The sequence below is a fragment of the Hermetia illucens genome, chromosome 2 (assembly GCF_905115235.1).
Source record: "Hermetia illucens chromosome 2, iHerIll2.2.curated.20191125, whole genome shotgun sequence".
Taxonomy (NCBI): domain Eukaryota; kingdom Metazoa; phylum Arthropoda; class Insecta; order Diptera; family Stratiomyidae; genus Hermetia; species Hermetia illucens.
The window spans coordinates 83,435,326-83,453,321 of NC_051850.1; the positions used below are offsets into that span (position 1 = coordinate 83,435,326).

At 40.0% G+C, this 17,996-nt stretch overlaps 1 protein-coding gene across 5 annotated transcripts in view; it reads right to left on the reverse strand.

Moving 5' to 3' along the window:
* Positions 1-17,996, reverse strand: part of LOC119649858 (calcium uniporter protein, mitochondrial) — a 629,226-nt gene that overhangs the window by 69,027 nt on the left and 542,203 nt on the right. For 2 of the 5 annotated variants that reach the window (XM_038052222.1, XM_038052221.1), the window contains one exon: positions 4,609-4,650. The exons of 2 other annotated variants lie outside the window; for them this stretch is intronic. In XM_038052222.1, coding sequence (XP_037908150.1) covers positions 4,609-4,650 — 42 coding nt within the window. Of the gene's footprint in view, positions 1-4,608; positions 4,651-11,256; positions 11,299-17,996 lie in introns of all 5 variants that reach the window. One more of the 5 variants, XM_038052223.1, reaches the window with a different exon arrangement.

Sequence of the window (17,996 nt, forward strand, 5' to 3'; positions counted from 1 at the left end):
CATCAACTAACTGAGTGGCGCGCATTTTAAAAAAGGAAATTATGCTGCCGCACCCTGTATGTTCTGACATTTATCAAGGCTGAGCGGTGGCGGCGTTCGATCAGCACGTGGTCAATTTGGTTGAAAGTGGTCCCGTCTGGAGAGACCCATGTTTGTTTGTGGATCGCTTTCCGCGCAAAAAAGATACTTCCAACAACTACTTCGTTTTTTGAGAGGACTGGGAATACCCAGAGGAATGCGTGGCGGGATATACGGAAGTCTTCTACACCGATGGCTCAAAAACAGAAGAGGGTTCTGGAGCCGAAGTCTACCTTTCGAATAAAAACGAGAAGTGGGCTTTTCCTTTGGGACAATATGCAACGGTTTTTCAAGCCGAAGTTTATGTGATCCTAAGGTTGACAAACTGGGTGATTGACGAGCGGTTGAAGGGCAGGCGCATCGCAATATGCAGTGATAGTCAAGCTGCACTGATGGCATTGAGCAGTCCTTTGATCACCTCGAAAATCGCTCAGGTACTTGGTCACTGTGGCATAGAGGGAAATGAAATCTCGGACGCTTTAGCGAAAGAGGGGTCAATCTCCCCTATGCCGGGACCGGAGCCAACAATTGGGGTATCAGTAGAATTGGCTAAATCTGTTTTCAAAAACTGGGAATAAGTTTCCCATAATGACAGGTGGCAGAGCCTAAATGATGCTCGACACACCAAACTTTTCCTGCCGGAACCCAACATACGTACCGCAAAGTTTATCCTGTCGAAAAGCAGGAGGACCTGCAGGTGTATTGCGGGCATTCTGACAGGCCATAATTCACTAGCTGGGCATATGTTCAGAATAGAAATTACCGAAGATGATACGTGTCCCTCCTGTAATGAGGAAGCGGAATCCACGGAGCATTTCCTATGTGAATGCCCCGTCTATGGACGCATCAGGCATCAGATCTTTGGTGCCGATGTCCTCCAATTGCGACGGGTAGCATCACATCCACTAACGGAAATCCTGCGATACGTTAACGAATCCGGAATATTCCGTTAGACGGGGGTGGCGAGTACAATGGGCCAACACGGCCTGAGTGCTCAGAAGCTGTAGCTTCTCCCCCATCGTACACACACACACACACACTACTTTGTTTGACACCGCTAATTGAATAATTCGCAGCCCGTTATCATTTGTATTTTGATGTGAGCTTTGGGAGGCAACCTATCGCCTGAAAACGGGCTCCGTCCCTACTTGGCTGTTAAAATCCCCAAGTATGATTTTGATATCATATCTGGGACAGGACTTGAAGGTTCGTTCTACTGCTTCGTAGAAGGTATCCTTCTCCGACTCTGCAGTCTCCACTATAGGGGTATGAACGTTAATGAGGCTTATATTTCTAAATTTGTCTCGCAAGTGCAGAGTCGATAGCCGTTCGCTTATGTTTTTGAAGCCGATAACAGCACATTTCATTTTTGGCTGACTAAGAAACGTACTCCGAGCACATGGTTTACAGGATGACCGCTATAATATATGGTGTAGCAACTCTTCTCAAGGAAACCGGTCCCTATCCAACGTATCTTCTGCAACGCTGTTACATCAGCCTGCTTAGCAACTCCATCTCTGTACAGAAAGCGCACTTTCCATGACAAAATGCGCAAATTGTTATTCCGTTTTCGTTGCCGGGTTTGTCGTTGTAAAATCGATTCTGTCCGAGGCTCCTGTTCTGGCTTTGTAAAAAGATGTTTTTCGTGTACCTGGAGGACCAGTTGGTACAATTTGTCCCGTTTTTAGGAGCGGGAGACTCGTTTTCATCCTTTTCCGTCTGCAGCTTTTCGTTAAGAAAGAGCTCGTAGCGGCCACCACGTGGAGGTGGAGATAGAGTTTGTCAGTAGAGCTGTTGGTGTTGGTTCAGCAGGCATTTCCCAGGTTTTATGCTCCATCGTGGGTACCGATCCACGTTTCGCCCTGAAACCTATGCTACCCTTTGACCACATAGTCCTATGCTGAATATAAAGGGGGTGACGTTTTTTTTTCGTTCAAAAGAAAGGTGTGAATTTTTTTTCACCAAATGCAGCCATGTAGGGTACCAAATTTCAATTTTAAGGAACAAATATGGTATATGTACGTGGAAAATTTGACGGAACTGTGGTAAAATTTATTTTAGGTCATCCATATAGATCGACGTGTAATTTCGCTGTTGGCGGGGTATATTCATGGAATTGTTATTATATAATGATTTGAGATAGTTTCCAGTAAAACATTTAATTTCTACATTAAATTAAAATTTATTTTTGTTATGTCGATATCTAATTTTAAAGCGAATAGTCGGCTATTGTTACCATCATTCGTGTTACCAAAGTTTTAACCATATCGACCAGCAATTCAGTTTCACTTCGAAATCTTTCCCGGATATTCACTTTCATTCCGTGTGAAGGCCGTTTTTTTGGATTTTTTTAGAAATTTTTTGTGAAGAATTTGGTAAAGATGCAAACGCAAATTTTCCACCATAGATTTATTAATATCTTGAGCGTGCATAGTAATTTTTCCAGACCGATCGCATAGTTCCTCATTGAAATACAGAGCAATTTATACACCCATCTCCAAAAAAGGCGTTTTTCTGCTGCCACGCTAGAGGGCGCTGCGATCATTTTAAAGAAAAAAAGTAAACGGCATTTTAACGTACAGACTTAACTACAGTCCATAAACTAGGATTATTAAAAAATATTAAAAACTAAATTTTTGGTGGCGTGTTAAACTTTTTTTTGTGAATTTTGGCGTTTATTCACGCCTTCTTCAATGAATAAAAAAAAATACTAAATGAATCGCAATTATCCGGACCGTAGAGATATGTTCTGAATAAGTCGTGAAAATTTCAAAAAATTTCGTTGGATACATTTTGGGCCATGGTGGCAGCTGATTTTCAACATGCGGTTTCGAGAAAAACGGATTTTATTTAAATGCGATTGTCAGCCATAAAACCTTAACTGACCATTAATCTGGTATACCTAGTTCATAAACCTTAGGTTTCTTGCAGAAACACATGTACGGCCTTGGCTTCAATTATGGTCATTTTAGCGAAGTTATTCGAACGTCATTCGGACCATTAAATACGAGCTTTATTACGGCGATCGACATAAATCTGGCATGTGACTTATCACGTGTTCAACACTATAATCTCCAAACGACCCCGCATATAAAAAATCACTTTATCCATATATTCTACACTATATCTAGATACAATTCATGCAAAAAAAAAATTCGATTCCGCGGATCCAACACACGGGATGACCCCCTTAAGCTGCATAAACGATTAACTTATCACTAAGTGAAGAACCTATTCCTTCTGTTGTTCTTCTTTGATCCTCTCACTAGAATCTTCACGTGGTTTCTTTTATTTATTTGCTGGTAGTTCAAAGGTTCATTCTGACCAAACTGGCTACTTGTTTTCTATGGACTCGGGGACTTCCATAGACATTTTAAAATAGGCAGATCATTGTTTCAAACTGCTTCAATTATCAGGAGTATTATAATAACAGGACAGCATTTTTTTCATGCAAATTAGGCAAATCTTGTGCCTTTATTCAAACATAAGGATAACTACGAGTCACTATGGTTAAACCAAATGAACCATGTATGCTTTAAGAAAATCCCACTTTATTGGGTTTCAAACAAAGTTCTTTTATTTTTCTTTTGTGACCTTATTCACAAAAAACACTTTGGCATCTGCAGCTATTCGCAGGTAATTTTTACGTCATCATGTACCCTAATATGCAAGCTATACAATACAATAAGAAACACTGCCGGACCGGGGCGAGATTATAGCCAAGTGTATCCTGGCAAAACGGCATATTTTTGAAGTTTTAGGGATAGCATTAAAAAACGTGAAACATTATTTAAATATATCTAGAAACATTGATTTTTATCAAAGTTATCAAAAGCCATCCCAATCACTCTAAAATATTAGGTAGACAACTCAAACTTTCACTTTGTTTTAATGATCACACTGAGAGCACTGACAACAAAACGTGTGCTTTGTAAGAGGGTCAATTTTTAACTACGCCCAAACGTATACGTTAACAGATTAAGGAGTATGGATGGTATATTATTGTCGCTCAGATTGTCCTTAACCTTGGCAATTTTTATTGCATTTCTACGGCAACTTTTCAAGTTTGACTTTTGGCCGGGCAAATCCTTCAAATCGAACTATGCTCATCGTCTACCCAAATGTTCTAAAACAAAGAATCTACAAAACTATTCATACCTGCGGAGCCGAGTTTCCGGTTTCCGACTTGCTTAGTATTCTAGAGGGTCTGAACCCACAGATTCTATGTATATGGCCTTTTGCTTCAGTCTTTCTCAGAGATACTGAATGCTGATCTAATTCATCCGTTTCGACGAATCTTGTTCCCCCCATATTTCCACCAAGCTTAGTTCCTTATATTCTCAAATAATATGTCTAAAAAGGGGTTAGGAACGGTACTCTTCCAAATTTAATTTCAAAATTTCCATAGAAATAGCAATAATACAACCAGATATGAATTCATTACTTGATTGATTAGTCACAGCAAACTTTAGATAATTTCTAAATTTCTGTCAAGCAAATCTGTTAACGCATTTTGAAGAAATAACTTACGAGAATCTACGATCACCGTTGGTTTCGTCGTATTTTTCGAACCTGCCGAAAAAAAATAATAGAATGAAATCGTTTACTAGACTTCAACATACACAAGCCAAACGGATCAAGTAGCTTTGAGAACCTTGGAAAAGGCTAGGTTAGTCGACAGCATTAGCAAATTCGTCCTAGACTTTAACATTACATTGCATTATGAAGACAACTTTGAACAGGAGGACAGTGGAGTAATGTCACATATACAGCGCAACTTCTTTTTCATAAATCTCCAGTTAGGAATTAGGCTAATAAATTGACACTGGTGACACGAAATGGAATATGATCTTATATTGTGTAAGGATTAGTTTTGTATCATTTCTAAGAGACCCTTGCGTTAGTGAAATCGGAAGACATTGTTGTTTAGTGAGGTTTTACTTCAGCAGGGCTGCTCGACTGTGGTTGTTAGCGCAAAAAATAGATTTACCAAAGATTGGACTTGGATTGGTTTCTATGCCAAGATGGAAAGGCATTAGGAAGTTCAAATACTAATCCAAGTGTTGTTGCACGGAAACCCAGTGATTTGCCGTGTCTTTTTTTAATAACACAATTTATCAAGAGCGATTGGATATCTAATAGCTATTTTGACATATGATGTACATATGTGTGAGTATTTGACTCGAATTTATGCTGGTGATAATTTAGTTCATCTGCCACTCTAGCGTCGGACGCTCTCCGAAAGACGTTCTTATGCCAGCACGAGTTTGAATTTCGACTGCTGAATCCTTGCGATCTCGCGATTGGAAGCAGCCTTCACAGCGGATGCTTTTAACGACGAAAGCCAGCCCTGGTTTCAATGTTCCGAAATAAGAACCATGGCTGTATACTCCAACGATGGCCTCGTAGGTTGACATGTTAAATTAGGCGAGTGTAAGTTACAGTTGAACAGACTGGATATCTTATTGCTTGGACTATATTTATATATGATTTTTTTATTCGTTATTATATTTTTTGCCTGGCTGTTTCAATTCTTTAAGCGTTTTTCCAAAAACACCACTGAGCCCGATCTCTTTCGTAATCTCAAATGAATCATGGCTATCCGCCTGCTATTTTTCTTTTTTTATTAAAATCGGTTTACTGTCTGTCTGTCTGTCTGTCTGTCCGTCACACGCATTTTTCTCGGAGACGGTTATAGCGATTGACACCAAATTTAGTAGAAAGGTGGGAACTGTGAACGCTCACGCATATAGTGAGCTACATCCTTTTACGATGAATTTAAGGGGGGATCCCCATACATGCAAAAGGTGAGTGTAAATTTTTTTTTCATCAAATATAGTCATGTGGGGTATCAAATTAAACGCCTCGGTTAGTACTTTTCGAAGCCGGTCTTAGTTTTGACTTTTGTTGAAAAGGTGGGGAGTGCGGGGGGTTGAAAGTGGTCATTTTTTTAACGAACCCATTCTCAGGAACTACCCAACCGAAAAATCTAGAAAAAATCAGGGGGCTGCCACTATATGGTGCCTAGGCTCCGAAATACCCTCCATATCGATATCTGTTCAAATAAAGTTAATAATAGTATATTACTATAATTTTTAGTAATTGACAGGAAAACCCCCCTTAAGTTTACCCTAGAATCACAAAATTTGCAGCAATGTAGGCTACAGTATAGGTCATGATCCTGCCAAATTTGGTGAAAATCGCACTATTACTAACAAAGTTATACTAGGTCAAATCTGTCGCTCCTCTGCAAATTCAAGACTATGAATGTCAATATCACTTGAAAGTAAATATTTTCACATAATATATGCATATTTTACGTGCTACATGCTAATGGGACAAATGTACACCCAAATCTCTTTATAAAAGGAATACACAAAACCTTTCATACCTGAAGCGTCTAGCTTCCGGTTTCCCGACTTGTTGATGATTGCGACGGAGTACATCTTGTCAATGACAAGTTTGGAAATTGTACGATCTGCAGGCAACGTAAGCACTCGAAATTTACTTAGGAATGTACCAGACCTATGTTTGACCTATGTTATTAGTTACCTATTCGTCTTTCCGTAATGTACTAAGAGTCCATTAAGAGGCATTAAGGAGTTACACTCATGCGGTTTACTTTACTTGCAAACATGTCGATAGTAACTATGGCTAGAGCGTCTGTACGATCTTCGTAAAAACATATCCAACATTGCAGTTTAACTGGATTTTATGCTCTTCTATCCATCATGGAGTTTTCCCTTCTTTAACGTACCGGCAAGAAAATTCTCTTCGAAAGCCTCATTCATGTTGATAGTGACTATCTGGGTTATGGGGATGGATGGATTTTACAACGGAGGATCCGGTAACGAAAATGAAACAACGATTTGCGCATTTTCTCATGGAAAGTGGTGCAGTAACAAATATCCTAGAGACGAAGCATCAACAAATGATCTTCGCAATCACCTAGAGGACGCTATCGTCATTACGGCCGCAAACATACTCGGCCCCAGCCCTAAGAAAAGTTGGAACGGCTGGTTCGACGATGAATGTAAGCTAGCAACGGAACCGAAGAATGCTGTATACCGAGTAATGTTGCATTCTCATAGAACGCGAACACGAGTAGAGCGGAGAAGCGGGAACCAACGGGTCTGTAAACTCCAAAAGTACAGGGAGCAACTGATGCGGTTGCACGGAAGTTTTACCAACAAGTCAGCAGAATGTAGCCTTATACACCTCGATGCTCATCCTGGTGAGACAAAGAGAGAAAATTGATTTCCGACAGAATGGGCATACAATAACCAAAATATCGGCGAGTTGGAGGTCACGCCAATTGAAGACGACGGACAAATGTTGCCACCGCCAAGCATGAAAGAAACAGCTCGTGCAATCCATCGGCTTAAAAACCAACGCCAGGAGCCAATGGAATTACAGCGGTTTACATGGGGTTCATCAACTGCTGCTCAACGTGTGGGACAGCGAATCAAGGCCTGACGACTGGCAACGAGGGATTATCAGTTCCTTATATAAAAGGGGGATATCACGCAGTGCAGCAATTATAGAGTCATCACGTTGCTGAGTATCATCTGTAAAATATTCTTCGCCATCTTGCTAGGTCTGATAGCCCGATGCGCCGAGAACAACATTAGCCCATACCAAAGAGGCTTCACTCCAGGCAAATCAGCAACAGATCAGATTTTCTCTCTACGGGAAGCGATGGAAACTGTTGGACATATGGACGACTTTAAAGCCACCTATGATAGCATAGCCAGGGTAAAACTGTACACGGCCATGAGAGAATTCGGTATCCCGACGAAATTGAGAAAACTGACTAGGCTGGCTTTGACCAATGTGCGAGACCAGATAAGAGCAGTAGGATAACTCTCGAGATCGTTCAATATCAACAACGGTCTAAGACAAGGAGATGCGCTATTATGCATCCTCTTCAAATTGGTCCTGGAGAAAGCACTCTCCTCTTGAAGTCCACTGGCCCATGCTGACGATATTGACATTATGGAAAGAACAACCGGAGATGTACTGTCTACTTTCATCCAGATCGAGCAGGCTGCGCGAGATCTCGGGCTGTAGGAGACTACAACTTTGAGACCGTTGAAAATTTCTTCTATCTAGAGTCTTAGATCGCAACCGATAACAGCTATAACGATGAAATCCGCGCATGATTGTTGGCTACCAACAGAGACTTTTTCAGCTTATAAAAACTGTTTCGCTCGAAACGTCTCACCATAGACTATGATCTGATTGAGTGGCAGACGGCAGCAGGTGCCGTGGGGGAAAAGGGGAAAATATACACATATATATAAAGAATAAAGAATATTATATAAGTACGCCGCAACGCCTTTAGAATTCACGACGCCCTCAAATATTGCCAGCAGAAAAGGTCCAATATTGATTGGAAATGATTGTTATTGAAAGAAGCAGGGCTCTATGTGTCCATTGTGTCAGTTTCGTGATTTTTTCTTGGAATGTCTTCCAGTAACGGCTTGACATTATCTTCATGCAGAGGTGCAAATTTTAATTGATAGACGAAGAGGAATATTCGATCATTTGAATTAAACTCAAAGTGAATTATGGCTTCAAAATTACATCAGATAGTAGTTACATATTTGTAGTGAAAACAGTCAAAAAATTGACTGTATCCTCATAAAATGCAGGTAGTTTACCTTAGTCACTGACTGCAAACGCGTTTCCTATGAGACCATCGTGATTCAACATCGGTCGTTGATTGCTGTGTTGGGAATAAAAATATCTGTTAGTGATCCGCAAGCTCGCCGCGCATTAAATGGTTGCGGTTTCGTGAGAGAAAAACAAACGATCCCACGTGATTGTCAACCATTACAAATGTCTAAGAATCGTGAAATCAAACTAAAAACACGATCCACAAATTGGCCACAAATTCTTGGGATCAACAGATCCTAAGCGATTCATCAACCGAAATAGACTTATCCCAAATGAAGGTTCCTGAAAAGAAATCTCTACCATAATTTTCTCGAGATAAAACACTTGGGATGGCTAAAAAGATCTGTATCGACTCTGCTGCCTTAGCTACAAGAATGGTACCTTGCTTACCTATCGACGAGCCATAATAGCAGATGTGAATGGAAAAAATTGTTCATTCTCCACTTTGGCAAGCACCGCCGACATTTGAGCCAATCTGATCCGCCACTGAATTAGAGGAAGTAATTAAATGAATGAAATTGAGAAAAATAACATGACCTGATGACATAGAATTCCAGCTTTGGTAAGGGACGAGCGGGGCCCAACAATGTGACTCAGTGACTTCTTCAATCAGGTAGAACATCATTTGTCTAGGAAGAAAGTATAACGTTCCAATATCGGAAAAGCAAGGCAGTTCAGCAGAATGTTCAAATTACCGTCCGATCCGGTGGTCGTCGACGATTAACGATTGACACATAAAATCCCTACACCCATCTGCGCCACTTGGATGAAGTAGCGTTGCATAACTGGCGTTCTTTGTGAGCGACGCGTCAATGAACATTTCAGATCGAAAAATCACCGCAGTATCATTCGCCCTCTATGATTCTGAATATTGGGTGATTATAAAAGGCAATGGACGATGCTCTCGTGGTAACGGAGACAGAAATGTTGTTGGACCAGTGACGTAACACGCGATGATTAATTCCGTAATCGATATGGGGTTGCACCGATCGTAAAGAAATTGGACATGTAATTCGCGTTGATAAACGCTGCCGATTCTATCTGCTGTGCAAGGACGAAATACCTGCACAAAATTCCATTGGAATTCGCGGAACTACGTACATGGGTAATAACTTTCTTCCAGCACACAAATTCAAGCCAGTAGACGAGTGCTCTTGACTTCTACGATGCGGTATCTGACAGGCACCTTGCTGGATACGGAATGCCTACTACTAGATTGTATGAATACACTCATAGTGAATGTATGGAAAAATTCTTTTGTGTCTGAGACGTTAGATGTTGGGCATGCTAGTTGCTTGATCGAATGAATTCTTTCATCTATGCTCTGCTGGGCACGAAGATGACCGGTCTGTGAATGAATTTATGTCATTTGATCAATTTCGAGTTACATGGAATATAATTTGCACCCTTGTCGTCTTTTGCAAATTACAAAAGGCAGCGTATAACATCTGCGAGCCGCTTCGGTCACGCTGCTCCCAGGGCAGAGGTGAGGCAGCGTCTGAAGAGTTGCCTCTTCCCTGGTAAGAAACCGCAGCCGTCTTTTAATTTTGGAAACTTGTGTGTTAAACCTAAACAGAGGAGTCCGTGGCAATGTCGTCAGCATTGCGCTCGCTCGTGGTATTACCCTGATTTGACTAATGTACTCATTCATAGCTGAGTCGACAGATATCTGTCGTCAAGTTAAGATACCAATTCCACTGTTACCAGTGAGATTCGAAACGTGACCATCCATACGACAGCGTAGTGCTCTAAATACTGAGCTACCCGGACACAAAAAAACGATGGATTGCCTATATCCAGATAAGATCCATGACCGAGCAAAATGGCGCAATCGATTAAGACGAACCGATCTCGGTTCTGAACGTGACAAAGGATCAAGAACAAGAAGTAGAGAAAGTCGCTGTGCCTATTCCATTTTTGGCTGAACACGGAGGCAGTGATTGGGTTTTTCATCTAGAAGCACAGCGCATACAATTGATCGATCATAATACTCAGTAGTTAGGTTACCTATTTTGCTCATTTAAATCTAGTAAACAGTTTGAGAAATCATGCTTCACAAAAAGCAAACAGTTCCTACTCAATAGCAGTACTCGACCCTGGAATTCAATGACTGATAAAGAGATTCAGAACTCAAATTAAGCCTTCAAACTAGGATTTTCCAACTTATTAACTTAAAAAACTGCAGATGTTAGGATTTGCTGCTAATTTTTTATTTTTATTCTGGTCATATTCAAATTCAAATTATTAAACAATATAAATAACTAAGCTCATGTTGGTTAGAAAAAAATTTAAATTACAAGGAACACTTACGTTGCCTAGCAACGAACACCTATTTTGCCTAGCACTCATATAATGTTGTTACATATCCTTTAATAGTTTTCATAATTACTTACGATGATATAATCGAGGTGGAAGATTTAGTTTAAATGATTAGTCAATTTGATATAAGTACCTTTATTGCCAGGAAATGGATTAGCAAATTTGGAAAAAACAACTTACGAGAATCTTTGATTTTCGTTGATTTTGACGACTTTTTTGAACCTGTCGGAATAAAACAGAATAATAGAATAATGTGGTGGTCTACTTAGTCCTTACATGCAACACTCTCTTTCAATTACAATTGTCACTTTTGGATCATGCTACTTGCATTCCTTTTAATTTCATAAGATTAAGGCCTCTAATTTGCCTTAGGTAATTCATGCGTGATAGAACCTGGGTTTTCCGAAGGAATACGTTAATATTACAGTTTCAAATCAGCATTTTCTTAACATTGACACTTTCTACGAGTAAAATAGACTACCATGCTACAAACATAACACATTTATCCGCTGAATTTGTTTTAACGAACAACGATAAAGCCAAACATCAACCCCACAGAGTGTAATTTGGAGGTGATTCTTTTATATTTCCTCATATTGTGCAAATATATATTTGCACCTTAAAGAAGGATGCCTAATATCGGTCACCCAGCCTTTTCATAGCAGCTACAGTGGCATTCCGTCAAGGCCTCTGTCCGTTTTGGGATTCAATAACGAGTCAATCAAGCTGTATCCAATACGTATTATTTCATTCGATTAAGAATAATAGAAAACCAACCGACATTGTGACTGTTTTTCCCAAATATCTACAAACATACAGACCACTATTTTTATGAAAAAGGGATGAGAGAGCAGGCGGAACGCTACTCAGCACTAAAGAGAGCATATATTTAGGTATTTTGCGTGCGGACACAACAAACATTTTTTTGTCATCTACATGAATTTTAGTAAAAAGCGAAATACATACAATATTAGAAAAAATAACCAAATTGCTTACATTGTTCATGTACGCAAATATTTTGTAACCATAGACAATCAATGAATGAAATTGTCGAATCTGTAATGCTAAAGGCTATCTTATGGATTTAAATTTAGCTAATTTAGCCCTTTCCCGGTCGTGAAAACCTCCTTTCGAATCTCTGTAATAATCGTCTTCCTCATCACTGATGAACGTCTTTAATTTTTATTCACTTCTGAAGTTCCCCTGTTGGTATATCCTTTTGCAGGTCAGATTCACTTCAGTTCACGATTTCCTTTAAACTTTGTCAGGTCCGGTAGTGGGGTCAGCTCTGCTCGATCGATTTTTAGTTTTATTCGGTCGCAGATTTGATCCGGGTGGAGTTGAGAGACTTTCAAATGACCATTTAGCGTATTAAGCAATACCAATTTCGATCAGGCGAACCTTAGCGAGTTTGCGTTAGCACAAATTCCATCGAAGACGATTTTCTCGCAATCTTTCTTTCTTTCGAACTTGAGCATAGTGTGTTATACCACTTATCTACACAGCATCTACGTGTCCACTACTACAAGGTGACGTCCATTGTCTTTTGCAGTCGTGCTCGAAAGCATAAAAGACGGATGACGTTGTGATATAATAGATTTAAGATGGCAGTTGTGGAACGCCACTTCATCGAGGTTGCGCGGTACGTGAAGTAATTTCATAGCGCAGTTCACTGTTGGTAAATAACATTGATCGGAGATACTTAAATAATTTAGTTTTTGACAGGTTGCTATTATTGACGGCGATAGCGCCTGCTCCATTTGAGTCACTCGTCAAAAACCTTGTTTTGTTCAGATTCAATTTCAGACCGTTTTTTCGTGAGGTGATATTTCACTTTTGGTCAAGTTGCTCAAAATAGGTTTTGATATGCGATGCTAGGAAAACATTATCTGCATAGAGAAGTGCTTAGGGCGCTGAACATAAAATGTCGCTCGAGACAACGCTCATGACCAGAACAAAGAGAAGTGGTAAGTTTTGGTGCACACGTTCAAGCGTCATCCCTAGATGCAGGAATGCAATGAAAAAGTGGCGATGCTTCCCATGGTGTTTCTTCATGAGTATCACCACAGCGTATATTACGTCAGTAGTTCCATAGTTCTTGATGCAATGATTCACGGTAATTTGCGGTTGTCAAGAACGCGATGAATCACAACTAAATCGGTCGATAATATGAATTTTCTTCCTTTTTCCATATTGGAATGATAGTGCCTTCTTGTCGGTGAGATAGTGTTCTACTTTCCTCACTAATGTTATTGAAGAACTCACAGAGGCAGAGCGTTGGGTTCAAGCTTTCCACAGTTTAGCTGCGATGTCATTAGGTATTGCTGTTTGCTCCGATTTCATTCTTTGCATTCGATTCTTTATTTTCTGTGGTATTAATACGTAGAATGTGTCCAAATGTCAGTAAATTTTTCACTTGAAATCTGCTCCAAGTATTTGCGCCATATGTCAATTGTGGCTCGTAGGGCTGTAAGCAACGTACATCTCTTGTAATCAAAGCAACCTAACATACCATCCTTGTCACTAACACCACAGACGTGTTCAATATCCTATGTACGCTAGTATCGTTAACCCGAGTGTCCAGTTTATCGTAAAGATGTTTATAGTGTGCTGCTCGGTTAACTGCAATCGATTTCTTTGCTTCTTATAAAGTTATCAATTGGTTAGTGTTATACCGGCGAGAAACCAGTGATAGAGACGTTTCATCTCATTGTTTTTTCATTAGAACATCTTCTTTTCAAAGACAACTGTCTCGGTGATTGAAGTGCATCGGAATCTTGAAGGCTGGTTACATAGACCGCTTTGAGAATCGTAATTCCTAGTTTAGTCACATTCGTAACTTTTTCAGATTTTTCGGTTGAGTAGTTTCTGAGAATGAGTTCGTGAAAGAAATGACCACTTTCGACACCACAGATACCCCACGTGAAATTCCAGCGAATGCAATGCTTTAGTGTGGGTCGGCTTGGTGTCTGCAGTAGATACAATTACCAGTCAAGGAACCAGAGAGAAGGGAGAGCGAACTGTGATATTACCTCAAACACTTTCAAGGAAACATTGAATGGACCCCCTTAAGCATAACAACATCCCGAAAATAGATACTAGCTGAACTAGAATGGAAGAATTTTACAGGCTGTGTAATGAAACCCGCGAGTCAGAGGAGTAACGTGCGCTAACAATAATAAAGTAGGTTCCGACTATCAGAGCGTTATATAATAAAGCTCACAAGGAACTTAATATTGACCACCTACTTAGAATCATTAAAAGACAAAGAGAGCAACTCCTCATGCTCAAAATGCTTCCCTGAAAATGAATCACAGGTGAGCTTAGTCCACATTAATAGACGCCCAAAGACAAGTGGTAAGCCTAGCAATAGTTTATCCCATGTTATATTTGGACGTGCTGGTAATGAAGGCACTCATGCTGAATGACAATTAAAGGAAGGTGAAAGCTAATTTTGTTCTAAAAGAGCAGTAGAATTGTTGTTAGAACTTTGAAGCGAATGATCAAATCAAAAATAAAAGTAATATAGCTACTGTTTTTTATCAAAATCGCAGGAAATTGGGAAACCAAAACAATTGTTTAATCATCATACCGTACCCGCGCCATCAGCAGGCAAGGTAGATTCACCGGGTAAAGCCATGGATTTTGGAGGCTTCACCTAATTCATGTTCCCCCACGGAGAAATCTGTGAAGGCAGGCTCTCCACTTCAGTGGAAAATCTACACCTGGTGTCTACGGCGCAGTCAGCCAAAATTGCAGCAACGGCCTGTCGGTGATACTGTTGCCTAATTCTTCTAAAATACGGGGGAGGCTCGGCAGAAGAAAACTTTAGCCGCGAAGAGAAGGGACTAAATGCTTGCTTATGAGAACCTTCTCCTTCGCCTGTACCCGGAAAAACGGAAGAAAAGAAAGCTGGTAATGTCGACGCAACTGGTATAACGCCAGTATGTGAAAACAGATCCATGCAGCTCGGATACCGTGAACCTGGAAGGGCTCCTAGCCGACGACAACGGAAGGCACTGTGAAAGGAGGCGAAGTTTCTTGGGAATGAGGACATGGACGTTGGTACACCACCAAGTGTGGCAATATCCAGAGAAATCGGACGCAAGATAGCGGAACTTTCGGCGGACGGTGAGGACAAGTTGGAAACCACTGTGAGATCCATACTGAACGCAGCAGAATTTTCAGTTCACGTGCGGTTTTCATATTAGACTGCATTTATGGCTACAAACATAAGAGTTAGTCACATTAACCTGTAGCATGCCAAAGCTTCTTTCTATCTACTGGCGGCGAGGCTGGCAAGTTGCAGAACTGTCCTTATATATTTCTGGTTCAAGAGCCATGGGTTCATTTTAACAGGATCTGTGGTACTGGATCAGACTCGAGACGGAGGACAAAATTATTAGCGGCAACTATGCTGAAACAATTCTGTTCCCAGGACTTTGTTGCGGTCACACACAAAGTCGACATCATCTGTGAACAACACAAACACATCCACTAATGTTTAGAAGGCAACCGCAAATAGAAAAGCTGAGCCTCCGATATATCAAACAACTAGCGATGCATTGCGAACTAGATTGCGTAAAGGTAAACTGAAAGTGTTTTATCAGCTTCGTTATCATCATAAAGATGTAAATAATGAAAACCTCTGTTTTGCATTATCCTAGCTAATAGCTTTCGAAGATAGCTATCATGAATACGAGTACAGAGCGATATTGCTTCATTTTGAATTAATCAATCAGCTCTAAGGAAAATTTCATATTGTTAATTTTCGTTAATATTGTAGATGTAGGCAAACTGATTATATACGATTAACTATTCCGATCAACTGAAAATTACATAAAAGAAAATATCGAACATTTCGCAAAGAGGAATAAAATGGTGGAAAGCTATTAGATCAGGAAGGTTTTTCAATGATTCGTTAAGTTGGGTCATGGAGATGTGCGAATAAGTAGGAGATACCGTCCTAAATATTGCTTCAATAAAATTAGGTAGAGTTTTAAGGCAATCTGGCCATTCTGTGAATGTTATTACGCCTCCTTCTTATGTGTACTCTATTACCAAATTTATAAAAATGTATATAACATAAATTAAGATTGTTGGCAATATTCCTGAATATTTTTCTTTTCTACGGATAACTGCACTCATTGCCAGGGCCCATTTATGTTCGCCACAGCCATGCACACTTATGACATATAAACTGAATATTGGATGCTCCTGGAACTATTCGACCGACTTTTGAATCAATATATCACGGATTATTGTAGCATGAAATGCATGTTCATGGTTTCCAGTGAACACAGTGGACGACCTCCGGAAGATAGCATCCATGTGGTACACATATCGCTATACATACAAACATGTATCAACTTCCTGAAAACTTTTCGTTGTGAATTTAAATGTGTGAGGATAGCCCCGGGGAGAGAGACTACACCACTTGGACGGTGAGTAAATAAATGATGAAAAAACTTGGATATGGATTTTTAAGGCTGCGAGTCCTCAAGAACACATAAAGGGCTTGTCTTTTGTATAAGCGCCTAGCTAACAAGCTTTTCAAGTGGCGTAAGAGAATATCCCAACAATTACTCAAGAGGCTAGGAAGATTGCTTGACTACGGTCTCAAGAATATTTTGAAAGTACAATGTTGACTAATCCTTTTGAACTACATACTTACATATGAAGTATTCGTGAAAAGTGTTTAAGAAGCGGTTTGTTTGTAGATAAATAAGTTCAATTTCATTTATTTTTGAGAATTGCTTGGCTTGACAGCAAGCACAGTGCTTTGCTTCACCCAGTTTCTTTGCAACAACGCCGCATCTTCCTTGATATGTGTACCATTTTCACACTCTATACTTGCATCTTAATTAATTTACGACTTGCATACAAGTACTTTGTTGTCCAGTGGCAAACTATTATAGGATTTCGGTTAATTGGCCAGTAAATACTTTTTACTTTCAGTTTCACTTGCGTTCTTTAAGATAAAATTCAAAAAATCTGGAGGCATCCAATTATCGTTAACTGGGGGGGTCGCAAACATGGTCATATCTACTACTACTGTGGGAGGCAATGTGATCAGAATTGCGCTCGCCCGAGATTATTACCCTGTCAGCCTTAAGTACTCATTCACAGCTGAGTCCACTGGTATCCGACATCCAATCACGATAACAAATCCCTCTGCCACCAGTGAGGTTTGAACCGTGATCTTCTGCTACGACAGCCCAGCGGTTTAACCACTTGAGCCATCCGGACACCATTATGCTATACTCACTTGAAAACCTGCGCAATGGCGCGAAAGACCTTTTTGCCCAACTTAATCTGTCCTGATGTACTAGGTATTTATCGAAAACCGAATTGTTGGCCGAGATTTTATGCGATTTGTTAGGAACGAGAAAATCTTTGATGCCAGTAGTTTTTCAAACAGTTTTGATAGTTGTTTTTGTTTTGGTATTTTCAGATGCCTACAAGCTTGCGAAAGAGAATAGCCGACGTGCGGAAGGAGGGGGGGAGGAGGAGGTGTAAATTATTTTTTGCCAAATATAGTGATAGTATAGATCAACGCTCTCAATGCACAGTCTTGATATTTTATACAATAGGTGGAAAGTGGTCATTTCTTTACCAGACCCATTTTCAGAATCTACTCAGCCGAAAAATTTGAAAAAAGTAGGGAAGCTGCCACTAGGCTCCGAAATACCCTCCATATTGATATCTGCTCAAATATTTTTATTTGTATTTTTATGAAACTTTTTAGTAATTGACTCTAAAACTGTCCCTAAGTTCATCCTAGAATCATGGAATTCTGCAATAATATACACTTTAATATAAAGCATGATCCTACCGAATTTGGTGGAAATCGCACTAACTTGAATATTCTGACATAATATACGCAACTATATTATGTGCTACGTACAAATGGAACAAAT